Source organism: Vigna umbellata, chromosome 11 (assembly GCF_029865625.1).
Source record: "Vigna umbellata cultivar VRB3 chromosome 11, Vumbellata_1.0, whole genome shotgun sequence".
Taxonomy (NCBI): Eukaryota; Viridiplantae; Streptophyta; class Magnoliopsida; order Fabales; family Fabaceae; genus Vigna; species Vigna umbellata.
In genome coordinates this window covers 32,457,336-32,483,472 of record NC_142175.1, presented here as the reverse complement: position 1 = coordinate 32,483,472, position 26,137 = coordinate 32,457,336, and the positions used below count along the sequence as shown (strand labels likewise).

At 30.6% G+C, this 26,137-nt stretch overlaps 3 protein-coding genes across 3 annotated transcripts; all 3 read right to left on the bottom strand.

Moving 5' to 3' along the window:
• Nucleotides 1-7,576: 7,576 nt before the first annotated feature.
• Nucleotides 7,577-13,814, bottom strand: ENODL7 (early nodulin-like protein 7). Its single transcript, XM_047318418.2, has 4 exons — nt 13,729-13,814; nt 13,435-13,641; nt 13,245-13,334; nt 7,577-7,978 (listed from the first exon to the last, which is right to left on the bottom strand). The coding sequence occupies exons 2-4, from the start codon at nt 13,625-13,627 to the stop codon at nt 7,737-7,739; spliced, it is 525 nt and encodes a 174-aa protein (XP_047174374.2). The 5' UTR covers nt 13,628-13,641; nt 13,729-13,814; the 3' UTR covers nt 7,577-7,736.
• A 1,428-nt stretch (nt 13,815-15,242) lies between these two features.
• On the bottom strand, nt 15,243-17,853 carry LOC124844483 (CASP-like protein 3A1). The gene is made up of 3 exons (XM_088101430.1): nt 17,148-17,853; nt 16,218-16,353; nt 15,243-15,689 (listed from the first exon to the last, which is right to left on the bottom strand). The coding sequence occupies exons 1-3, from the start codon at nt 17,426-17,428 to the stop codon at nt 15,474-15,476; spliced, it is 633 nt and encodes a 210-aa protein (XP_087957556.1). The 5' UTR covers nt 17,429-17,853; the 3' UTR covers nt 15,243-15,473.
• An 813-nt stretch (nt 17,854-18,666) lies between these two features.
• LOC124844486 (uncharacterized) lies at nt 18,667-20,549 on the bottom strand. Its single transcript, XM_047321438.2, has 3 exons — nt 20,374-20,549; nt 20,234-20,296; nt 18,667-19,336 (listed from the first exon to the last, which is right to left on the bottom strand). The coding sequence occupies exons 1-3, from the start codon at nt 20,443-20,445 to the stop codon at nt 19,157-19,159; spliced, it is 315 nt and encodes a 104-aa protein (XP_047177394.1). The 5' UTR covers nt 20,446-20,549; the 3' UTR covers nt 18,667-19,156.
• Nucleotides 20,550-26,137: the final 5,588 nt, after the last annotated feature.

The window sequence follows — 26,137 nt, the reverse complement described above, 5'->3', positions numbered from 1 at the left end:
TCTTATTAAACGTGTTTCATATTTTCAAGATAGTGATTTTTTGTTTTTTATAATGATGTTAGGAATATTTGTCGAATTATATTAGTATTTTTTATATAATGAAAATTGAGAGTATTTAGTCCCGTGAGTGAGTGATGAGATGATATTGAAAGTGAAAATAACATTCTTTTTTCAGAAACAGTTTTAGATAAATATAAGAATAATGGTAGGTTGATACATTTTTTATATTTATATGACAAATTATAAAATAAAATGACCATAAAAAATAATTTTTTATTTTTTTAAAAGAAAAAAGAAAATAAAAAAAATAAAAGATCTTGTTAAATTAATGTAACAATTTTATGTATCTAAAAATATTATTATTGTGGATATAATAGTGATTTGGTGTAGTTGTGTATGTATATGAAACAAGCAATCTTGCAGCACACTAGGGCAGCACACTAGGGTCAAAGTAACCTGCAATTTCAAACGGTTGTTTTTTAGTATAAAAAAATATATAATTGTTTCGGGTACGAGGTCGAGTCACTTTAAACACTTTCACAATTTCTCATTCGATAATTGATCATCTGGTCTTCGTCTCCACTTTACTGTCTGGAGTGTACTTGTCAAAGGTTTTCCGATACTTAAGTCAACAAATTGTCTGTACGAAAATTAGAGAAATAATATTAAATACACAGTAAAGGTGATCACCTACATCTTACATTTGACTTGTATTTATAGTTTTTGACTTGGGCTTGAGATTAGTGAAATTTTAATCTTGGTCCAACATCGGCCCAATACCCCTAATTACCATTTACCTTAATTCTTTCAGAGAAAACTTATCTGTCGAATGATGTTGTCTGACGTTACAGGAATTGTTTGGCTTTATCTGTCAATCCGGATAATGTACTGTTATCCTGGTTGTTTCAGGACGATCCGTCTTGCATGGTATAACTCACTTTTTCTAAGTCGTTCGACCCTATAGTACACACGTCTTCCAAACCCTAGACGACATAATTAGTGTTGGGATTTGTTATAGGCAATGTTATTGATACTCTATTGTGGTCTTGGACCAAGCCGTTTCACGATCTTTTAAATTGAATTTTGGTGAGAAAACACGTGGTGTAGCCTTGGCAAGTAGGCTTGTTTTTTTTGTTGTTTTTCAATGTAATTTTAGCTCTCCTAAAACTTCCTCTTATTAAACGTGTTTTATATTTTCAAGATAGTGATTTTTTGTTTTTTTTAATGAAAATTTTTGGAATTATATTAGTATTTTTTATATAATGAAAATTGAGAGTATTTAGTCCGGTGGTGATTGAGTGATGAGATGATTGTGAAAGTGAAAATAACATTTTTTTTTCAGAAACAGTTTTAGATAAATATAAGAATAATGGTAGGTTGATACATTTTTATATTTATATGACATAAATTATAAAATAAAATGACCATAAAAAAATAAATTTTTATTTGTTTAAAAGAGAAAGAAAAAAAAAATAAAGATCGTGTTAAATTATGTAACAATTTTATGTATCTAAAAATATTATTATTAGTGATTTGGTGTAGTTGTGTATGTATGAAACAAGCAATCTTGCAGCACACTAGGGTCAAAGGAACCTGCAATTTCAAACGGTTGTTTTTTAGTATAAAAAAGGAATATAACGAAACAACATCCTTAATTAATACGTTAACTATACAACTGTCGAGGTTTATCTTTAAAATATACAATATATTTAATTAAAATTGTGATTAGTTACGTATTCTATGTTTAGCTAGGTTATGGATAGAAATTTTATCAATTTGGATCTTTCCAATTTATATTTATTCAATTGTGAAGCTTAATCCGATATTATAGTAATTAATTTGTATATCAAATGTGTGATTTACAAATTTAATATCATATATTAATTTTTTAAAATAAAATTACGCTAATACTTTTATATTTTTTATTATGCATTTCAAGTAAGTTTATCATAATATAAAAAAAATGTTTTTTATTCTTTTAGTGAGAAACTATAGCATAATTTTTGGATAAAATTATGCATTTTCAAAGTAAAGTTGGGTATATTTATGTGTGATTGGAGTTTATTATGAACATAGTGTTTTGAACTTTAATTAGAGAATTTAGTGTAAGAATTTGTCTTCTTCTATACCACTCCAAACTTTTTATTTTTATATATCCATAATTATTGATAATGAACTTATATAAAAAAATAGATATTAAAATTACACTCAATTGAAGCCAACAACGTAATAAAATTGAACTCTAACACATTTTTTAATTGGATTGGTTTCACTCAGTTTAGTTCATTTTTTTTCTTTAAATTCAAATAAACTCAAATCAAGAACTTTAGATTTTATCTTCTATCAAATTGATAAAAAATAATTGCACAATTAACCTATGTCACAAAACATAATGAATCTTGAATCTTTATTTTGGAAATCAATTTTTGTAAAATTGAAGTTAATATAAACTTATTTAATAAAATGATAGGAGAATCTCTTCTAGTCAGGTTAATTTGAGAGTTATTATATCAATTTACCTTTATGTTGTGTTAAGGTTTAATAGCGGTCCGATAGAATAATAAGTTTAACAAACAACAAATATTGTTAGGATAAGCTCGAATCAGACTTTGATATCATTTAAGAAATAAACTTTAAATTTAATTCGATCTCACAAAACATGGTTGTAAAGTGAAATTTCCATCTATTTATATATTTTATATTTATCTTATCTTTAATCGATATAAAATTTCCAATAAATGAAACAATCATATCGCAGTTTTATTGGAAAAATTGAAGTGTGTGATATCATATGGATTCTTTGATGCATACTTGCGAAATTTCTAGTTTCACATCTTTTCCAAAAGTGTTGAATACAAGTTGGTAAATTAAAGGCTCACCCTCTTACTAAATTTATGTATATATGAGTATACCATTCTCGTAGGTAACATGAATTTCAAATCGTACCACTATTAAGACAAATATACATGTTCTATCAAATTGAGAAATTATTCTCATTCATGCTCATTTTTCTTTCAATGTTACATATTCTTCTTTTTTAGTTAAGTTGTAATAATCAATATACCAACTGTGTATTTAAAAAATCTATATACATTTGATGTGGATATAATGTTTATAAATGTAGGTTTAATTATTCATCCATCTTTCTCATATTTTAAAATTTTTTACTTTTAAAACAGTTTCCTTTTAATTTTCGCAATGGTTTTTTATTTGTGTGTTTCAAGGTATATGCAATAAATCAAATAATGATATTAGAAGCTATATATATATATATATATATATATATATATATATATATATATATATATATATATATATATATATATATTCTAAAATCGATATAAAAATTTTATCATTTTTATATTTTTATATTCATTGTTTCTATATCCTATAAAAGATTTTTACACTAGTATTAAGATGTTACAAATTACAAATGTTATCCATAAATTAATAGAAAGTTAAAAAATATGAAGAATATCAATTAATTAAGTTAAAACACTTAAATTAAACTCATTAAATACTAAATAATACTTATTTATTTAATTATATGGATAAATTTTACTACTTGTGGTAGCTTATTTTATTTTTACATTACTAGATTGTGGAAATACAAAACCAAATTTTTTAAAATTCATAGTGTTGTGAACATTTGAGTTTTTTTTTTGTCTCGATATTTTTATGTGTCGAACAATTAAAAAAACATTTAAATTGTACATCAACTATCTCACAATATATCAAAATTTTACAATTAATTTAAACGTATTTTTTTTAAGACAATCAATATATAAATAGTTATTTTAATTTAAAATATGTCATTGTTTGACGTATCTCAACATTTTTCCACAAGCATACATTTATTTGTCTTTTTTCTTGAATATAGTTAGATCTTACTCAATTATTGTGTAACAAAATTAAATAACGTGTATTTAGCATTTTTCAGAGACATTAAAACGTTTCTATTTTCTGTTCACAAAGATAACATTTTGCAAAAAATATAAACATTCCCTATTAAATTATTTAAATGAATTAAAAACTTTTAAACTTTTTATGTTATTCATTTGAAATGTATTTAGTTTTTAACTTTATTAACTTCTTACACTACTTCCATATACAGACGTTAGAAATCAATACATAAAATACATGTTGATATTTTTTTTAAAAGAAATTCATTACGTCAATTAATTTAAAACTAAATAAAATTTCAAATTAATTATTATGAACAGTTAGCAATAAAAAATTAAAATATAGTTACATCATTATAGAAGAATATCCATGTATTTAAATTAATCCTAAATACAATCGGGTGAACCTTTTTTTATTTTTTCGGGAAGAAATTGTCAAATAGTTGTTGTTTTGTGAGCAATTTTAACTTTAATCATTCTTTAACTTTATCGTTTTCAGTCTTTAAAAAGTGCAATTGTGATTATGCTATTATAATTAATAATTATAATTATATCCGTTGATGTGCTTGAGTCATCGCCTTCGTCATTCAGTCACCTCTCTTTATTTTTGTAATATGAATATAGATTAACAAAGATAATATTTATTTATTTCAATCTTATTTCTAACTTCTTAATACATTTTTTTTTTTGAGATAAATGTTTTAAAAAATAACAAAAGTAATACAAATTAATTAATTAACGCGATAAGTTAATCCTGTCATATTTCTTCAAAAAAAGAAGAAAAAGAAAAAGACTTAGCTAAGGATTGATGCGCTTTGGAAAATGTTCCGTTGTAAGGTTTTGAATAATATTTGAAATGACATATTCCGATAAAGCCGTTGGAGTGTTTTGAAATTCTAATACACCGTAAGACCAAGTCATTCCAAAACATTCTACGTTCATTTATAATAGAATTAATGACTTTAATTATTTTTTCCTGATTATACGGATTGATATAACGTAATTGACGTATTTTGTAAAAGATGAACTAATTTAATATTATCGAGCAAAACTGGAGACAAAATAAAGTATTAAACCTAGAATTAACGTGAAAATTACTTTTTTCATCAATAAATAAAATTCAAATTAATATGACATATGTAGAAGATGTATCAGCCATAAATTACGAAAGGTACATCATACACCTGTCATATATGGCAAAAAGCTCTCATATAATTTCTTTAATCTTTCATTTTAAATTTGAACGTAAATTAATTCTAACCTAAAAAATAATTCGTTTTTTCTCGGAATTAAATATATTTTTACCTATTTAAATTTTAATATAAAATTATAATCTATTTTTATTTAAAATTTGATATATTTTAATTTTTAAGCTTAGAAATTATATACATATAAAACTTTTCAACTCAATTATATTAAAAAGTTTTTAACAATATTAACAACATATTATCATTTCAATATAAATTGACGTAATTGAATTAAAAAACTACATCTACTAATTTTTAATGAATGAAAATTTATAAAAACAAAATATTTAACATAAAAAACATGTCTTAATATTCTTGGCGAGACAAAAAATTATTTGAAATTAATGCTTGCTAGCTATACACAGATAGAGAGAAGAGACAAAGATTGTGAACACAATGGGACTTACGAAGGTGAATTATTTTGTCTTCCTTAAAAAAGCCGAAATAAAAATGGTTTATACAGATGATATCACATGGTAACATAGTTGTTTTCACTGTTTAAAACATCACAATTGTGCAGTGTGTGGTGTGGATGATTTGATAACTGCATCCACACTTGCACCATACTCAAAAGATAAAATGGGTTACAAGTAGATATGGAACTCTAAATTACTTAATCATTAAACTCGATTATCTTCTAAATTTCCCATTTCTTTCACAAAACAAAAATCACAGAGATGGACCTAAGAAACATGAAAGAGGCAATGGTAGCATAGCTCCCCAGAACAGGAAAGTCTATTCACTCACGATGCCTTCAAAACTGGGAAACAAAACAAATTTTGCAAACGTGTATCATCGTTTTAAAATATCAATTATGCTTTTTTATAATCATATTAATAACATCTTGCTTCCTATTTTTAATTTGAAAAATGTTTTTTTAATAATTTTTTTGACAATTTTTTACAACAATTTATACGATAATTTGTGATTGATTTTCATTTTAAATATACGAATCAATAAAACAGCCATACATAGTCTCTTATAAAAAAAATTATTAAAACAAGTTATTATCATATCACAATCTTCTTTGTTTTGCATGATCAACTTTTAATCATCCAACAATTCAAATATATATAAAAAATTCAATCGTTTGATTTTATAAAAACCTCATACATCAATCATTAAACTCAAACTTATTCCTTGAGCTATTAGACACAAAACACAAATTGTAAATTGATGATCAGTGCCCATGTCGGGTTTTAAATTATTTGATAACTACTGCCACCATTTTCAATAATGCACCAACATTAGAATAGAGTAAGTGAATTTGATTACCCTTTTTTTGTTTTGTCGTGTAAAATTTCATACTCAGTATAAAGTTTCCTATTTATTATTTTATGGGTTGAAATTTTATATCCATTTCTTTCTCTCATGTATATGTATTTAAATATTCCTTAAATAACTTTAAAAAATATAATATACATATATAAATGTTATATAGTTTGTGTGTGTGTGTGTGATTTTTAAAAAGTTAATGTTAATTATACTCGTATTAATATTTTGTATCAATGTAGAGATAAAGCCGTACAGTAATAATTTTTATATAATAAACTAAAAGTTGTCCTTTTAAAAGGTAATATTCTACTTAGATTGCGATCTAGAAAGTAAGGCAATTTCATCAAGTAGTGGGATCTTAAAATCAACGTGATGTCATTGTTCTACATTTTATTAACTTTTTGTCTTAATTTATACAATTTTTTTGTTGTAAAGAAAACGACCAAGTTGAAGCATGTTAAATGCTCTAGGATTGTAATAGGAAACAACATAAACACAATGACAAGGTAGAAAACCAAGTGTTTTAAAATTAATCAAAGAATAGTAATTGTCTTAATTAATGAAGACCCTATAATATTAATTTAGCGTAAAGGTTGCTTAACAGACAGTTAAACAAAATGAAAATAAGAAAAAAAGTTAAAGAATTTTCTTTCATGTGTTAAAAAATAATTTATGTTAAATTAAAATTAAAAGTTTGTCTAAAAAACCATCGGTACTTTTATATCTGTGAACTGCTTCTGGTTTTATGCAGACAGAAGAAACAAAAGCTCAAGAGCAGATTTCAGAACCTCAGAACCCTCCACGAGAAAGAGGAACAACATAAACAGAAACAAAATTGCCTTCAACTTGTTTGAACCTTTGCAACAGTTAAAGACTTCTGTTCTGAGTGAGCCCAAATTTCTAACATTTTTTTGAATGATTTTTTGAGACACTTAAATATTTTATATTTATTTAATATTATCTTTTTAATTTTTACTTTCTTTTTTCTTAAAAAAATATAAAAATTTATATTTATGATCATTTTATCTTTACACTGTGTATCAAATAAATATAAAAATGTTTCATGTATTAACATGCACTGCGGACTCAAAACCTATAACATGTAATAAACTCATAAACTGACACAACAACACGTATCTAAAAGTGCAAGAATGAAAACAAAGTCAAGCCAAATTCCCAAATACAGCACAAAATCCATAACACAATATCATCAAATCAAACTATATATGGTAGTAAAAACAGTAATTTTGGTTCAAATGCTAAAATGCTAAGGCATATATACTAATCAGACTCTAAAACCAATAGAAAAAGGCTAGTTAACCACAGTTAGCAGAAGAAGAAAACAGAAGAAAAAACTGAAGCTAAGCAGCATGGAATCAGAAACCCTTGAGCCATGACTATGAGAAAGAGGCAATGGTGAGAAAGCCTGTGATGGAAGTGAGCGTGGTGACATGACTTCCACCATCAACTTCTCCCCTTTCTGACATTGATCTTCAGTTCCACTGATGAAGTAGAACATCCCAGGGCTGCCAAGAATCACTGTGCTGTTCCCATTATTGAAAAAGGCCCGAGGTACAAAAAGAAAAAGGCCCAAAGGCCTTCTGACCCGAGACGTAGAAGAAAAAGACTTCCTCGGGAAGTCTCTCACTGTTCAGAAGAAAAGAGATATGACGCGTCCGAGAAGCTTCATCTGGTGTCCGAGAAGCTTCATCTGGTGGTCTTCCATGGCAGCACACCAACACACAGAGAAAGGAGTAAAGAAAGAAGAACCATGAAAGAGGTAAGAACGAAAACTGTAAAGCTATTTTATTATTGAGTGAATGTCTGAAAAAAACCAACCAACAAACCATCAACACCGGAAGGCCTTTATATAAGGGGTTCCAGTGAGTGGAAAACAAACAGAAAAACAGAAAGCAATAAATGTTGCTCTTAGGAGTAACAACCTTAAAGTTAAACACAGTAAGTACATTAATAGCCTCCCCTCAAGCTGGATGGTGGATATTCATTAATCCAAGCTTGGGGATGATGGATCTGAAGCGTGTACGATGAGGGAACTTAGTGAAGACATCAGCGAGTTGTTCCTCCGATCGAATGGGCAGCAAGCGTAAAAACTTGGCTTGAATCTTCTCGCGTACCACATGGCAATCCAGCTCTATGTGTTTAGTGCGCTCGTGGAAGCTTTGGTTGTGGGCGATATGTCTGGCGGAGTTATTATCACAGTAGAGAACAGCATCAGCTTCAGGTTGAATCTGAAGGTCTTGCAGAATGTAATGAAGCCATTGCATCTCACACACGGTAGCAGCTAAGGCGCGGTATTCAGCTTCTGTGGATGACCTAGAAACAGTGCTTTGTTTCTTGGACCTCCATGAAACAAGAGATGTTCCTAGGAAAACACAGTACCCAGTAGTGGATCTTCGTGTATTAGGACACGTTGCCCAGTCGGAGTCACTGAACCCCTTTATCTGAATGTTTGAATCAGTAGGGAAGAAAAGTCCTTCAGAGGGACTTGACTTGATATATCTGAGCACATGCTGCAAAGCCTGGTAATGAAAATTAGTGGGTTTTTGCATAAATTGACTTAGGAGATTAACAGTAAAACACAAATCTGGTCTAGTATTAGTGAGGTAGAAAAGCTTCCCTATTATTCTGCGATAGACACTGGGATCTTCCATGTAATTCTCTGTCTTGTATAAAAAATTGTTGTTGCTCAGAAAGGGCGTAGAACTAGGTTTGCTACCCAACATTCCTGTTTCTTCTAAAAGATCTAGGGCATACTTCCTTTGATAAAGGTGTATCCCGTTTTGAGATCTGGCAACTTCAAAGCCTAGAAAATATTTAAGTTCTCCAAGGTCCTTTATGTGGAATTGACGATGTAGGAGAGCCTTTATATGAGTGATTTCTGTCATGGAATTGCCTGCTAAAACAATATCATCAACATACACAAGCAAAGCTGTAAAATTGGTAGGAGTTTTCTTAACAAACAAGGAATGGTCAGATTTGGACTGAACGTAATCTGCAGACTCAAGGAAACTGGACAGTTTCTCAAACCACTGTCTGCTGGCCTGTTTTAGGCCGTATAAAGATTTCGTGAGCTTACAAACCTGCCCTTCAGTATCAATGTCCAAACCTGGTGGAAGATCCATGTAAACATCTTCTTTTAGGTCTCCATGCAGGAAAGCATTATCAACGTCAAGCTGTTGTAGAAACCACTTCTTTGATCCTGCTAGAGCTAGAAGTAGTCTGACAGTGGTAAGTTTAGCCACAGGTGAAAAGGTGTCCAGAAAATCTATACCCTCTTGTTGTGTATACCCTTTTGCAACTAACCGGGCCTTATACCTTTCCACAGTGCCATCTGCTTTGTGCTTTATCTTGTAAACCCACCTACAGCCTATAGACTTCTTTCCAGGAGGAAGCTTAGTCAGAAACCAGGTGCCATTGTCTTCCAAAGCTTTAATCTCTTTGTTCATAGCATCAACCCATTCAGGACTTCTTCTAGCCTCTGCATAAGAATTGGGTTCCTTTGCAGCATTTACAGCAAGAGTGTATCTCAATTGTTTGCTAGATAAAGACTCATAGGATAAGATATTATCTATAGGATAAGGAGTTCTCAGCTCATTTTTAAAGCATAGAGATGTAGTAGAGGACTGACCACCTTGTACATAATCTTTCAAATATTCAGGGGTTCTTCTTACTCTGTTTGATTTTCTTTGGTTGTTTCTCTGTTCCTCCTCAACTAAAACTGAACTTTCAGAATTGTCAGCCTCACTGTTAAGGAGACTTTGATCATCTCTTTCATCACTGTCTTGTGATTCTTTTCGGCTGCAAGGAAAGTTAGACAGAAAAGCACCATATTCTTCATTTTCATTACAGTTACCATTATTTCTTTGTTTGCTCTTATAGGGGAAAATATCTTCATAAAAAATTACATTTCTACTGATAAAAATTTCTCTAGTGTTAATGTCAAGAACAATGTATCCTTTAACTCCATTCTTATATCCTAGGAAGATTCCTTTTCTAGCTCTAGAGTCAAGTTTGCTTCTGTTATTTTCTAGAGTAGAGGCAAAGCACAAACACCCAAACACTTTTAGATTAAGATAAGTTGGGGAATCACAGTGTAAAATATCATAAGGGGTTCTATTCTTAATAACAGGCGAGGGCAATCTGTTTATTAAGTATATTGCGTGAGATAGAGCATAACACCAGTAGGCATGAGGGATATTAGATTGAAAAACCAGGCTGCGAGTGATATTTAGTATATGTTGATGTTTTCTCTCCACAACAGAATTTTGTTGTGGAGTTTCCACACAACTGGTTTGATGTTCTATGCCATAGGTATTATAAATGTTAGAACAGCTAAATTCAGGGCCATTATCTGTCCTAATTATTTTAACAGTCTTGTTGAATTGGGTCTTGATTTTCAAGATAAAAGAGTGTAAGAGTTCTCTAGTCTGACCTTTGTTTTGCATAAGAAAACCCCAAGTGTGTCTACTACAATCATCAACAATGCTAAGAAAATATCTGTGCCCATGAACAGAGGGGGTTGAAATAGGACCCCAAATATCACAGTGTATAATATCGAAACAATTTGAAGATAAGGAATTAGACTTAGAAAAAGGCAACTTGTGTTGTTTTGCATAATGACAAACATCACAAGCACTGTTTGTATCAATTTCAACATAAGGAAACTCTTTGCTTATTGTTTCAACAATTTTATGTCCTGGGTGGCCTAACCTATAATGCCACAGATTCAACTTTACATGTTCATAAGAGAAAACGAAACTGGGTTTCAGATTCCTTTCAACAGATTGTAAGTAGTAGAGTCCATTGTACACTTTAGCACATCCAATCATCTTCAATGTGGTTCTGTCCTGGATTTTACACAACTCAGAAGAGAAAGTCAGTATACAATTTGTGTCTTTAGTCAAGGTTTGGACAGATATTAGATTGAAGGTAAATTCTGGTATGTACAGAACATTGAAAATAGCAAAATTTTGGGAAAACTGTACTGTTCCAGCATAATGGGCTGTGACAGTAGATTTATTTGGCATTCTAACAGATATAGGTTTGATTTTATAAAAGGTTGTGAATAAATCCTTGTCATGAGTCACATGGTCTGTGGCTCCTGTGTCCATTATCCAAGAAAACATACCTGGTCTTTCCTCTGTGATCTCTTTGTGTATTTGACTGACACTGTGTGAGGACTTCTCTGTCTTGTCCAGCATTTCCAGTAATCTTTTCATTTGTTCAGGGGTGAGAGAACTTTGAATGCCGTTAAAATTGCTTTGTTGATTATTCTGTGATTCAGTAGCAGTAGTGCAAGCATTTGTAGTTCCCCATTCATTTTGACCAGTATTATTTTGCCCATTGCTGTCACCTCTTTTGTACCATGGAGGATATCCATGTTTTGAGTAACATTCGTCAACAGTATGATTCATTTTATGGCAATAGGAACATTGTTTTCCTTGATTTGGATTTCTTCCTCTCCCCCTTCCTTGTCCACGGCCAGAAAAACCACGCCCATGTCCTTTCCAGTTTTGATCACTCTTCCAATTGCTTTGTTTGTCTGTGTTGCTGGCAAGGACCTTAATTTCTGCTTGGCCAGTGTGCCCAGATTCTTGTTTCTCTTGCCTTTCTTGTTGTATGATGAGGGAAAAGACACGATTAATGTTGGGTAAGGGCTCCATTAGCAAAATTTGTGTTCTAACAGTATTATAACAATCATTTAAGCCCTTTAGGAAGCATATAACATGTTCCATCTCCCTGTATTTGTGGGCTGCCTTTGAAAGATCACAGCTGCAAGGAATCTTGCAACTACAACGAGGAATGGGTCTCAAAAATTCCAACTCTTCCCATAATATTTTTAAATCAGTGAAATACTGATTCACACTTCTCTCTCCTTGTTTGATGGAGTGTATTTCTTGCAGCAAATCTGAGAACTTAAAATGATCTCCCTTTGAAAACCTTTCTTTTAACTCCTCCCATAGGTCTTGAGCGTTCTCAACGTAGACAACACTTTCTGCTATTTGAACCGAGAGAGTCTTGATGATCCAGGACAATACCATCATATTATTTCTTTCCCAAGGATCAAAAAGAGGATCCTCTCTTTGTGGTTTCTTTATCTCTCCATCTATAAACTTCAGCTTGTTTTTGGATAATAGTGCCCTTCTCATACTTCTGCTCCAAGAAGTATAGTTTGATTCATCAAGAATCTGTGAAATAAGCGAAATACCTGGGTTTTCTCCCGGGTGAAGATAATAGGGACTGGACGGATTGTTAACTTGCTCCATACCCGCAGTGGCAGAGACAGCAAACGATGAAAGAACGTCCAGAAAAGATTAATCAAGATTGCAGCGGAAAACATAGGCAGAACAGGTTCGCAACCTGCTCTGATGCCATATTGAAAAAGGCCCGAGGTACAAAAAGAAAAAGGCCCAAAGGCCTTCTGACCCGAGACGTAGAAGAAAAAGACTTCCTCGGGAAGTCTCTCACTGTTCAGAAGAAAAGAGATATGACGCGTCCGAGAAGCTTCATCTGGTGTCCGAGAAGCTTCATCTGGTGGTCTTCCATGGCAGCACACCAACACACAGAGAAAGGAGTAAAGAAAGAAGAACCATGAAAGAGGTAAGAACGAAAACTGTAAAGCTATTTTATTATTGAGTGAATGTCTGAAAAAAACCAACCAACAAACCATCAACACCGGAAGGCCTTTATATAAGGGGTTCCAGTGAGTGGAAAACAAACAGAAAAACAGAAAGCAATAAATGTTGCTCTTAGGAGTAACAACCTTAAAGTTAAACACAGTAAGTACATTAATACCCATCATCAAATGCGCCGATGGGGTTGTTCGAGTCACAGTGGAAGTATTCCCATCTCTCCACATTCACAACCGAGTCATTCTGGTACTCAAAAACTGCACAATCCAACAACAGTTATACAATGTAGCAGTTATATAAACATTATCGTACGAAACCTTTGCAGTGTAAACAAAAGAATGGTTCAGACACTGTTACCCAAAGAATCACCAACTTGAAACCTGTTGGTTGAAGCCCATTGATTATAAAATGCAGTGTCGTTGGGGGCAGGTTCATGCCAACCGGAATCACCACCCACTTTGAATTCCCTAGCAGCTATTTTGGCTGCGCTATTCATCACAGCCAACACAACACAGAGCACACTCAAAAGGGAAGCCATGTTTGCGTTCATCTTAATTTCCGACGCTGAAATGCAAGAATCAATGGTTTTAACCAGATGCAACGTTTATTATATAATGAGATACAAACATGCATGGAGAAGTGGTGCTTTACGTGGGTGCAGCGTGACGGTTATTCAGCAGTTTTTATTTGTAGTGTTGACGACAACGTGCGTGAATGTTGAAGAGTTCATGTTGGAATTATAGAATGTGTTATGAAATTGGACAGTTATAACTTTACCTTATCAATGTAGCATATCTGAATGTATGGTGTAGGATATGTGAATGCGCATGAAGATAAAATATATTAAAATATTAATATAATAATAAAAGTTTCTGTATAAGGAAATTTAGGAGAAGAGGAACGAGAACTCTTATGTTATTTCGTGTTTGCATTCTTCTTCTTTTTCTTAATTTTTACTTACATTGTTAAAAAATACATAAATTATTAATCAAATTTCAAAATAATTAGTAACTTAATTTATTGAGCAATAGGATTTTTTAATGGATATTACCAGTGAAAACCACCTACACTTTGAAAAGAAAAAAGAAAAAGGAAAAATATTAACTTCATTCAAAAATTAAGGCTGATGGTGTTAGTAGTTTAAATCGAAGTTGTATGGCAAATCAAGCAAATAACTTCGTTTTGATGATGAGACGCATAGGTTTCAATATACACGAGTAAGATAAATTAAGGTTTTAATATACACAAGTAAAATAAATTAAGATGTTATGTGGTGAAAGTTGATTAAAAGGTTTTACCTTAAGTAAAAAATGAATTTGGATTCTTTATTGGATTTTTTTTTTGTATTATTCTTCTATCGTGCTTTTAAAATACACTGACTAACATTGATTTTGATGTTTTAAAATATTAAAAAAAAATTAAAATACCAACATGAATAAATTTTAATTCTTATAACCAAAAAAATCCAACAGAATCTGAAGTGGTAAAAAACCAGAGTATGTAAAAAAGATTGTTTTGCACTATCTTGATACCTATGATCTATTCTATAGTAGATATATTGTCAAGTAAATTAAGTGATGTAAATTATCTATATCAAAGTAAATATTTCGTCAAATAAAATAAATATTGTAAATGGGGTTAACCTTTGAGTTGAAATTTAATACTAATATTCAAAAGATAGTAAAAAAATTACATATTTTGTATGGATGAAATCTTTTATGCTTTATGTGAAACTTCAAATATATTATTAATTGAAAAAAAAAACTGATTTGACACCCAGCATTATCTATTACAAGTATTTGGAAATTTTAAATATCAATAAAATATTTAATTAAAATATTAATTAAATGATTGAATAAAAAATTAGTAAAAGTGGTTATAAGGGAGAATAGATCATCAAAAAAGTCAAGCTATCACTTCTCTTTGTAATTATTACATGTTAATAAACAGTTAAATAATGTAAACATGCAACATTAATTAAATATTGAAATTAAATAAACAAATTTGAATTCGTGTTACGTTTGAAAAAAGGTAAATTGAATGGTGTTAAGAATGAAAAATTGGTTTTACAAGTACAATTTGAAATAGTTTAGCATTGTTCAGTTGCAGAAGACCTATGATAATTTAAAATGGTTAAATCATTATGTAAGAAACAAGAGTCGAAATTGCAATGCATGTAAAGGATAGTTTGTAGTCTATAATTTCTTGAGAAAGTATATAACATACGTAAAAAAGTATAAGATTGCTCATAGCAATCGTATTGACATGGAAGTGACTACAGTGGCTTCATAGCATACTAGAAATGATGAACATGAACACTGATCAGAAGGTCTAAAAGGATAGAGATCATTGTATTGTATGGAAGACATAGTTTCAGAGTAAGATGAAGAAAGTTTTCAGTGTTGGGAGAGCCATATTACATCTTGGACAGCAGATGTAGCCAGCAAAAAACAGCTGGTGAAAGTGAAGGCTATTGAGATCCCAACATGGTCACAAAACTTGTGCAAAGGCTTGCAAAAGTTTGGCAGAGCCGTATGTCTAATTCCTGTGCGATTCAGATTGGTCACCCCAGATGCAGCAGATCCAGCACTCATCAATGCATATGCAAATACCTGCAATTTTATCATAATTCAACTCTTCATGCTAGAAATGTTGAAAGTTTCACATCGATTAGAGATAAGACGAAATTATAATATATAAGAAGGTGCAAACCTTACCTTACAAGCCGGTTTGATAGGAATGAGTTAGGCTTTAAACTCAATTTCTAATATGGTATCAGAATCATGGTTGAAGCCTATCCTAACGATATTTCTTATTTTTTAGGTGTGTTGAAAGTTTCACATCGACTAAAAATAAGACCTAATTATAATATATAAGAAAGAGGAAACCTCGTCTTACAAATTAATTTTGTAGGAATAAGTTAGGCTTTAAACCCACTTTCTAATCACAAATAATAACCTTCATGTTGTTTCTGTTCTTCTCCAATCAGTATTACAGTAATCTAAAACTCCCAGAACTTTTAAAGTGTACAAATTGAACTTACAGCACAATGTTTGGCTCCTCATTATGTCAAATTTTATAGTTTATGAATTGATTTTGATGAAAAGAGAAACATTAAAAATATGCAGAGCTTTATATACCTGATCCCCAGCAAAAATAAGCCATGCATGATTTCTGGAAGGTATGACAGAAGAAGTCCTAAGAAATCTGGATATGCCAATGAGTAGTTGAAGCAAGGAATGAGCTGCAACAGCAGCAGAAACCCCAACAAGATACCTGTTCATCACAATTTCACAGCAATCACAATAAATGTCTTTATAAAAAAGGCTGTGCATATTCAATATCATGTTCAAGTTGTGCACCAGTATGTCACAAACTCAGAAATAGGAAACCAAGATCATACCATCATGCCAAAGGGACAAACAAACAAACACAGAAAAAAAAATGCAAAAGAAAGAGTAAAACATAGAAAAAAAAAAGAGAAATTGGATCACGGGTCTATTACTGTTCATTCAAATGTCATGAATTATGATACAATCAAACCCCACCAAGGTCCCACTTTTTGCAGTCAATTTTGTCCGGAAGCCACAGCTTCAATTGCTGGCAATAAAATAATACTAATACCAACCAATGAAATAAATTTTGAAAAGCAAACTCTCAACAACTCTTGCATTGCATGGTTACCAAGAAATAGTTTGAAAATGAAGCAACAGTTTTTTATATGAATTTGATACATTCATTAATGGAATCTTTAGTTTCACCCAAACATGCCAAAATCCTAATCTCCTTCAACTTCTATAGTTAGTTCAGAAACACACTTTGCATTGCTTTTTTTTTAGGAAAAAAAAAACATCAAAGTAATTCCCAGAAACAAAAAACAAAAACCTGTTTTTCATGAACAAAACAACACATCAATTTAACATATCAAGAAAAGTAAAAAGAAAGAAGCATACACAGTAACAAAACAAAAACAATATTTGAATTAACAAAACAGAATACAAAGAGTTGAATATATAGAGAGATATCACGAAGCATTGAGAGAGAGAGAAAAAAAAATGGAAGAAGCTCACTCGTATGACTCAGAGAAAGACCATTTGGAGTGAAGAGGTAATTGAAAGCCATAAATACTGACAGAACTAGATTCCTTAGCAGTGACCATGAGTGAGATTGAAACAACAGAGGAGGCCATGCACAACCCTCTTAGAACCAGTTGCATAGCCTCCACCCTCCGGCGCCGGCGGGTCCTGGTGGCGGCTCCGACTAGGGGTCCACTCATTGTGCCACTGGTCTCCAAAGCAGCCACCTTGGACTCCTGCAGGGTCTCCTCTGCTATTCTTTGCTCACTCACCATATTTCACCTTTTTGCTCTGTTTTCCCCTGATGTCCTCTGTTTTTGTCTTCTTCCAAAAAAAAGAGGAAATGGTGGCTTTTAACACAGACCCTGATCAATAATTGTATTTGTGCAGTGATTAGATAGGTGGTGGCAGTGTGAATGAATGAGCTTTGGATGTGCAGGTAAGTTTAAATGGATGCAGAAAACAGAGGTTCATGAAGAGAGAGAATGGGCAAATTTTGTGTGTCGTTGCAATGGGTTTTTCATATGATTTCTACTAATATATTGTACTTAATAGTTAATATAATATGCCTTTCTTTTGTTTTATTTTTTATTCACGGTCCTCTTTTGTTTGAAATAAGCATGAAAAATAATTTTTTTTTTGCTTAGATTGAAGAATGAAATTGTTTTAAAAGATAACTCGTTATTAAAAAAAAAAGAGAATAAGTATATTGTTGTTCATATATATATAAGTTTTTTTTGCTTGAAATAAGCATGAAAAATATTTTTTTTTTTGCTTTAATATATTATATTAGTATTTTACTTGTTAAAAGAATATTGTATAAGTTATAAAACATTTAAAATACTTTAAAATAAATAAAAAATATTCAGATATTTATAATTTATTTTTATTTTATAATTTTGAGTCTTTACCTTATTTAAAAACAGTTTTAGAGCTATTTTTTTCGTGGGAGTCTGTTTTGAAGAGATGAACTGTAGATGATGTTTTTAAATTTATAATCATTTCATTGAACTAGATCTTTTATTCTAAAATTATGTATTATTTTTAATTTATTATTTTCAACTTTATATATTCATGTGAAGAAGAGTAAGATTGGAATTTAAAATAAACATGTTTTTATTTTACACTACATTTTGCTATGGTTCAGATAATATGCATTTTTTTTATCTTCGATTATTTATAGTTTTTTAAACGTTGAATTTGATTTTTATGCAAGTGCCAAAAAAAGTTAAAACATGGGTTATCATAAATGGAGTATTTTAAATTTAAATAAAATGAATTATTTACATGCTAATTTGAAAAGGTGTGGATGAGACTTGTATCTCTTTATTTAATGGTGCGTTTTAGTATAATATTTGAAGTCTCAAATCTATGTTTTATGATAGAAAAATGGAAGTTAATTAAAGTAGTTTCAATTTGAAAGAGAATTATAAAACCATGACTTTGGTATAATGTTACATGTATTGAGATGAAATTGTTGATCATTGCACAAAATCCATTCCAGAACATTACCTATAAAAGAACTTACAATTTTATAGCACTTGGTAACACCAGAAGAAATCTAAAACAAACATTCTTAGATTCTTCAGCTTATGTTTTCTAGATAAGGCAGATTATCGATCATGTGTTTTCAAAGGTTGTATTTTTGGTCATCACTGCAACAAAACAAAGGACCCAAAATGGCCTAAACAAAGCCCAGATCTCAATGAAACACCTTATCAGAACTACTTGTAAAATCTATCAGAAAAATGACAGATTTTTGTGGATTTTGGGTTGTTTTTTTCTGTGAAGTCACTTTAGTATATTGCATATTGATGGAGTTGGTTCCATTTTACATGAAAGGAAACATGAATTTGGTGTTGCATTCAGAACAATGTTGTATACTTGTCTGAACCCTGGTTTTATTAGCAACTAGTAGCAGTTTTTGCATCTGACATCAGTAGCATGAGAAGGAAAAAAAGGGAGCAAATTTAGTACTAGGATGTAATGCAATAAAGCTTAAATCAAAAGGGTGCAGAAAGTGGCTCTTTGAATGAGTTTTCAGTGGCACAGGAGCATTGACAATGACAAGCTTTGCTGTGATCAGTAATGGACTCAGCTTTCTTCATGCAATCAGCAAGCTTCTCAGTTAGGTTTTCGTTTTCATCCATTTGCATCACTTTCTGTATTGGATGCATCAGCCCCTTCATTAACAAACAATATATATAATAACCATTTATTAGAGAAAACCCTTTAAATTGTAATTTCATGTTATTAACTAAAATTTATAGTTTATGTTTTTGTACATCTCTTTTACACCCACACATAATAGTTAATAATTTAAACAATGTAAAAAAAATTAAATTGAACATAAATTACAAAATTATGATAGTACGAACTCTAAATAAATTTACATTCGACAAAAATAAAAAACAAAGTCATTTTAAGGCAAAAGAAAAAAAAACCTCAAATATAACATCTAAGTCCTTGTGTTACCCTATAAACATGAGATTCTTAAGATGAATAATGATAGATATCATGACACACTTTTACATTCATTTGACACAGAATACAAGGGTAAAATGGTCATAAAAGTATAAAATTTTGTATTTTTTTAAGAAAGAAGAGAGTAAAAAGTAAGTGTAGTATAAAATGAATGAAAAAAATTTAGGTGTGTCAAAGAATATTTTTCTTTTAAGATTTTATTTTATTCTGAATAAGATAGCCTAATATAGGGTAACTGTTAAGCATTAAATTATTTGTTTTCGAAATGTAAAACTTGTTAATCAATTTGATGGAAGATTATTTAGTGAAGTGGTAATAAATGATTTTTTCAGAAAAATAAATATATTTAATGTTTTTCATTCAACAGGGCAACAACTTTATTTGTATTTATTAATGATGTGAAGAACAGATGAACAGTTAATGTTCATCTTTTAATTAGAAATGTGTGTGTATTGATTGAATGGATGAACATTAATTGGGAGGTTATACAATCTCATACACCTCAATAATTTTATACTTACAATGAAATTTCAGAATAAAAAGCAGAAGAAAATAGAATATACACATGCTTATGATCCTAGGTTAGGAAATCATACCTCAATGAATAGAGCTGATGCTTCACATGGTTCCAACTTCTGAACTACCTCTGCAGCTACTTCCTGCAAAAATCAGAAACCATTCATAGAGTATGTATTTGTATTTGTATATGTGTATATGTATACGTGTATATATGTACCCTAGCTTGGGTGAGCTGCAGTTGATTGAGTGTTCTGGGCTCCAGCTCAATGGGGCACAAGGTGTTTGCCATAAGTCCTGAATGAAGAAAGGGTGATGCAAGATGTGATCTCCACTGTGAAAAATTTGATGAGTGGCAATTGCAATTGCATTCCGTCAGCTGTTTTAACTTAGGCTGTTCATTGGTTGACCAATATATAACCAATGAGAAGCATGATATTTTTCAACACATTCACGGGGTCTTTGTGTCATGTGAAGGAGTTTGTGGCCAATATTGAGGAGAACATTTTCCAAATCCCGTGGTTCAGTTGAGAACAAAGTTACACCTTCTTTACTTGTGACTGCAATGCTCTTATCAATCATTTTATCAGTCAAGTTCTCTGTTTACAGAGTCTAATGGTTGCCAAAAAGAAGCAGAGGGAAGATGGTTCACATGCACATTTCACTTTTGATCCTCACTTTTCTAGAGATTTGGTGATTTATAGGTTTTTTTTTTCTGCCAGGTAGGTCACTTTCTCTGTTCATTACATATTAAGGGCATTTCAAGAAACAAAAATGTACTTACAAGCTGCAAATTCCATTTGATTAGACTACTGTCCAAGTCTCGTTAGACTTAATGAATCTTCCATCACACATAGTAAAAAGAGATGAACTGTTACAATAATTTATAACAATGAAAAAATGCAATTTTGGTTAAAATTTTAAGAACTATAATTATGATTAATTTTTTTTATAGGAGAGATTGAGATTTAGTTGCATGTTCTAGGTTTGATGACTTGACTGTGAAGAATGTGAAAGAGTCAAACTTATGTTAAATAGTTAACCATGGCCCAAAAGAGAGGTGTAGGATGATTTTGATCACAAATATTTGGGCCAAATCGTGATTGTGGGATTAAGATTATGATTTGAAGCTATATTTGGACTGAGAAAAATATAATATCTGATTTAGATGACAACCAAGGTGGCTGGTAAAAAATAATGATGTTCATATTTTCATGTGAAAATGTATGAAACAAAATATAAAATAGGTGATAGGTATGAGTGGTTGAAGATTAAGATCTATTTATGATATATACTTCAAAATTTAAGTATAAGGCTAAATTTTACATTAACTACAAATAAAAAGACATCATATAAAAAGAATAATTTATAAATTTATTATTTTAATAAACCCTACATATACTGCATAGACGAAAAGTGTTATTATATAGTTTTGCGATATATGGCAGTGATCACGCATATGTGTATGTTTGATTTGTGTGAAGTTGATATTATAATAAAGTTTGCCAGTTAGAAAAGTCACACAAACCTAATTGTATATATTTGAAGGGATAGAAAATCGTAGGCATGCACGTGAAGGGAAGGTTTAATTTTCTCTCTCTTTGTTTTGACCTACTCATGCTTCATATTATAATGCCACTCCTCTTTGATCAAACAGTGTAAAAAAATACCATATCATTTAAGTTTTTTCTTTTTTTCTTTTGGTTTAATGTTTCGATAGGTCTTTTTTTTCGTTCAGAATCTCACATAAGTTCCGTATTTATTCGGTATCTCAATTGGGTCCTTATTTTTTAAAAATTGAAACAAATAGAGATTTGTCGTCAAATTGGACAAACACTGTTTAGGAGACCCTGATGTGACATGTTGACAGTATACTTTTAATTGACGTGGCAGTAAAGGTCTGGTGGTCGATCGGCCTTGTGGTGCCTGAACGAAGGTCAATGTTTGTGCTTTATTGAATTTGTTTTTATACAGCTTGTCTTCGTTTCTGAATACCGTACGGTCTCTTGGCACCACCAGGCCGACCACCCAATAGGTTGACCGACCACCAGACCGTATGGCCGATAACCAGGCCGACCACCCACCAGGTCGACCACCAGATTTTTATTGCAACTTCAATTAAAAGTATACTGTCAGCATGTCACATCATAGGTTGACTGACCACCAAACCGTATGGCTGACCATCGGGCCGACAATCAGGCCGACCACCCACCAGATCGACCACTAGGTTTTTACTGCCACTTCAATTAAAAGTATACTGTCAGCATGTCACATCAGGGCCTCCGAAACAACGCTTGTCCAATTTGATAACAAGCCTATATTTGTTTCAATTTTACAAAAATAGGGACTCAATTGAGACACCGAATAAGTACATGACCTATTTAAGATTCTGAACGAAAAAAGGACCTACCCAAACATTAAACCTTTCTTTTCTACTATGGAAAGTTCTGCTCTAATTTAATTATATATCATTTTAAAATTACTCAAATAAAGTAAATATCAGTTTGAAAATAGTTGTATATAGGCTAGAGTTCAGCAGTTAATAATTTAAAAGGAAGATGAATACAAGAACATGAACAATGAAGACTCATCAATATGTACATATAATATCTAATTTTGAAAGATTGAATATTATCTATACTTAGAAAAAATTTCTCACTAGAATTAAACAAATTTGAAAAACATTCCTGAAATGGAATTTATTTATCATCCTAGTTATAATTAAACAATGTTTACCCATTAATATTAAATTTGAGGGTAATTCATGGTGAAAAAATATTTAGATTATTCTTCACAAAGGTTTAACATAAATTTTAATGATAATGTAATAAAAAAGTGTAGTGGGAGTGAAGTTAAAATTAAATCATTAATTGATATGAATAAATTCTTCTGTATGGGTTCCGTCATCTATTGATAGAAAACAACAATAATTAAATAAAAATGTCTACTATAAACTTCAACAATAAAAAAGAAATTTAACTCAAATTTAATAAATTGAAAATATATTGAAATTTTCCATAATTATAGTAAGTATTGGCCAAATTTTAGTGGATGCTAACATATGTATTTTCTTACAGTGAAGATGTAGATTATGATATATATATGGAGTGAGCTAAACATAAAAGTGGTAAGAAAGTTGCTCTTATATATTGATATTCTTTTCATATATTGGAACAAACACTGAATATGAAAAATAAGGGATAAATGTTTTGATATTATAGACGAAAGGTTGGAGCCAAATGATGTACAATTAAAGAAGTTTATATATATACCACACAACTTTTCCAGGAAGCCATAATGTTGCTTCTTAGCTTTGTTTATCACCTAACGACAATGACTCGCCAGTCACCCTCATACATATAAACCCTTGTCTTGTGCTATCACAAGTTCAAATCCTTCATCAGTTAAGCTCGAGGTTAACCGTAGATGGTATTTTGATGTCAAAATCAGTGATCATTCGACAGTTATAATAATTAATGTATAATAAATACAATCATTTATCTCTTTATTTCAAATCTTTGTTTATAGTATTCAGAGTGAACTTTGAATTAACTGAAACTTAATAACAATCTCAATGCTGGTAATCGTGTTTTGCTTTAAACTAATTAATGTGGATATTAATCTTGTAATAACTTGACCGTTCGACCAATCATGTAGTGACCATTTGATTTATCATGTGGGTATGACCGTATAGTCATCCAATACACACGTAATTTAAGAGTCTAAGAAGATGGATGATAACGGTATTTTGATGTGACGATCGATGATTAAATTTTACTAAAAGCTTATGGAGTTTTACTTTTCATGTCGTATGAATACGTGGTAATAATTTGAAATGAATTGTTGGTAGCTAGCATTGGTGAGTGGAGAAGAATGGAAAAAAAAATTGTAGGGTAAATAAAGAGCATGAAAATGTGAAGTCCTAGGAGATATGTAAATAAAGAATGTCCTTGGTTCCATGTGTGAAGTTGTCCAAGGTTCCTCTCCCTTTGGATGGAAAATTTACAAGTAAAAGGGTATTTTACCAAAAGAGGTAACTAAGATAGCAATAATTTAAGGCCCAAAAAGAGGAGTGGGGTGGGTGGTGTGAGGGGACAAGAACCCATTATCACCATATCCATCATCTTCTTTACACACACACATGAAAAGATCCCTTCACAAAGGAGCATGCATGCAGCAAAGCCATGCCATTTCTTCCATTTAATTTGGATATATTATCCATCGTTCATTCTATAATGCCAACACCAACACAACCACAAAGTAACACTCACACACGTCACATACACCATGTGCTTTGTTTCATCACCCACATGCATCTATTCTCACTACTACCCATTCATATGTCTCCTCTCTCTCTTATTAACCATCATCACACTCTTACTATTTCAACTTAAACTTAATTAATTCCATTTTTTTATTTTTAATATCCTACATAGACTACACCAAAAATAAAAATAAATATACAAATTTCACATTATAAATCGGTTTAAAAAGATTGAGTTAAACACTTATTATATAAAGAAAATGTATTAATATACAGACTAGAAATAAAATAATTAATACAAATAAGTCAATTTATAATATTAATTATCTATAATCATAAATTTAGGGTTTAGTATTTACCATAAACATTAAATTTTCTAAACCGATTATTTACTGTCTAGATATATGACTTTTATGAGCTGAGAATTATAATTATTGATGTAAAATTTTTAATAGTATAAAATCCAGCAAGAAGTAATTGATAAATGTGTACTTTAAATATACTTATAGAAATTAAATTTTAATGGTGTATATAATAAAGAAATAGACTTTGCTACTTATAAAAGAGGATTAATTTGTGAGTATGACATGAAAGATATGATAAAAGAAACAATACCTGAGCAGTGTCGACCATTGATTGTAAGGTAAATGTTTCCAATATATTAGTATTGTTATGTGATACCGACATTGGCTACGCACCAATGTGTACATACACTGTACTTTATGTGTACTCTTTCTTCAAAATATCGTCACTTTCTGAAAAGCTGAAGAAATATTTATATATGTGTATATATATTTATTTATATATATTTATATGCACTTCATTTTATGAAAAGCTCTCATACTATCATCCCTTTAATTTCCCTTTTTCTTTTTCTAAAGGAAAACTCTTTTGATCTTAAATAGTATAAGAAAATGGTTAACTTTCGTCTTCTACCCACCACATTTAAATTTCTTGTACCGACTTCATAAGCTAGTCTAACGGGTTACTTAAAACATCATCATATATCTTTTAAATACGTATTAATTGTTTCTCTTAATGTATTTTATTAAGTTATTATTAAAAAGATATTTTATTGATTATTTAAAGCTTTTATATTTAGTAATCGAGTTTTTAGATTGTGATCTTAATTCGTGTTATTGTTTTTACTACGTAGTATCATTAGTTAAAAATGAGTTCAAATTTTTGTTTGGAATTCAAGTGTCTGTCTAAGTCTCCTAGGATAAGAATGAGAAAGTAGAATACTATATAAACATAAAATATCAATTAACTCATTGTTTTAAAGTTTTGGATAGAGAGTGATGTCAATTTCGTATATGGTTAGGTTCAGATCTAATTGATGTGTGTATCTCCTTAGTAAACCTCCTCCTTGATAGATCAACAATTTTTTATTCAATCTTTTAGTATAATCATCCCTTAAACATTAATAATAAGTTGATCTTGATATTTAAACATGAGTCTAGATCTTATATTGAAAAAAAATGATAATGTAAAACATTATATAAAATTAAAGATTAATTAATTATTGTCTTAAGGTTTTTGATAGAGAATGATATCAATATTTTACGTGATTGGAGTATAAGTGTTATGTAAACTATAAATAAGATGGACTTAAAGCTAAAAATAATGTTTGATTAAAGGGATGGTGAATATGGAAAAATTGAGCCGTGAACAGTATGAGTTTGATAATGAGAGAGTGGAGCCCATGGGAAGGGGAAAT

Bases quoted from the DNA above. Each gene is read 5' to 3' on its own strand.
- LOC124844486 (XM_047321438.2), bottom strand. From the start codon at position 20,445: ATGGCAAACACCTTGTGCCCCATTGAGCTGGAGCCCAGAACACTCAAT. The intron at 20,297-20,373 runs GTACATATATAC...TGATTTTTGCAG, and splicing joins TGCAGCTCACCCAAGCTAGG to GAAGTAGCTGCAGAGGTAGT. The intron at 19,337-20,233 runs GTATGATTTCCT...TTGTTAATGAAG, and splicing joins CATCAGCTCTATTCATTGAG to GGGCTGATGCATCCAATACA.
- ENODL7 (XM_047318418.2), bottom strand. From the start codon at position 13,627: ATGAACGCAAACATGGCTTCCCTTTTGAGTGTGCTCTGTGTTGTGTTG. The intron at 13,335-13,434 runs GTAACAGTGTCT...TGGATTGTGCAG, and splicing joins TCAAGTTGGTGATTCTTTGG to TTTTTGAGTACCAGAATGAC. The intron at 7,979-13,244 runs ATGGGTATTAAT...CCTTTTTCAATA, and splicing joins CCCCATCGGCGCATTTGATG to ATGGGAACAGCACAGTGATT.
- LOC124844483 (XM_088101430.1), bottom strand. From the start codon at position 17,428: ATGGTGAGTGAGCAAAGAATAGCAGAGGAGACCCTGCAGGAGTCCAAG. The intron at 16,354-17,147 runs GTGAGCTTCTTC...TGTGATGAACAG, and splicing joins TCTTTCTCTGAGTCATACGA to GTATCTTGTTGGGGTTTCTG. The intron at 15,690-16,217 runs GTATATAAAGCT...ATAAAATTGCAG, and splicing joins TTATTTTTGCTGGGGATCAG to GTATTTGCATATGCATTGAT.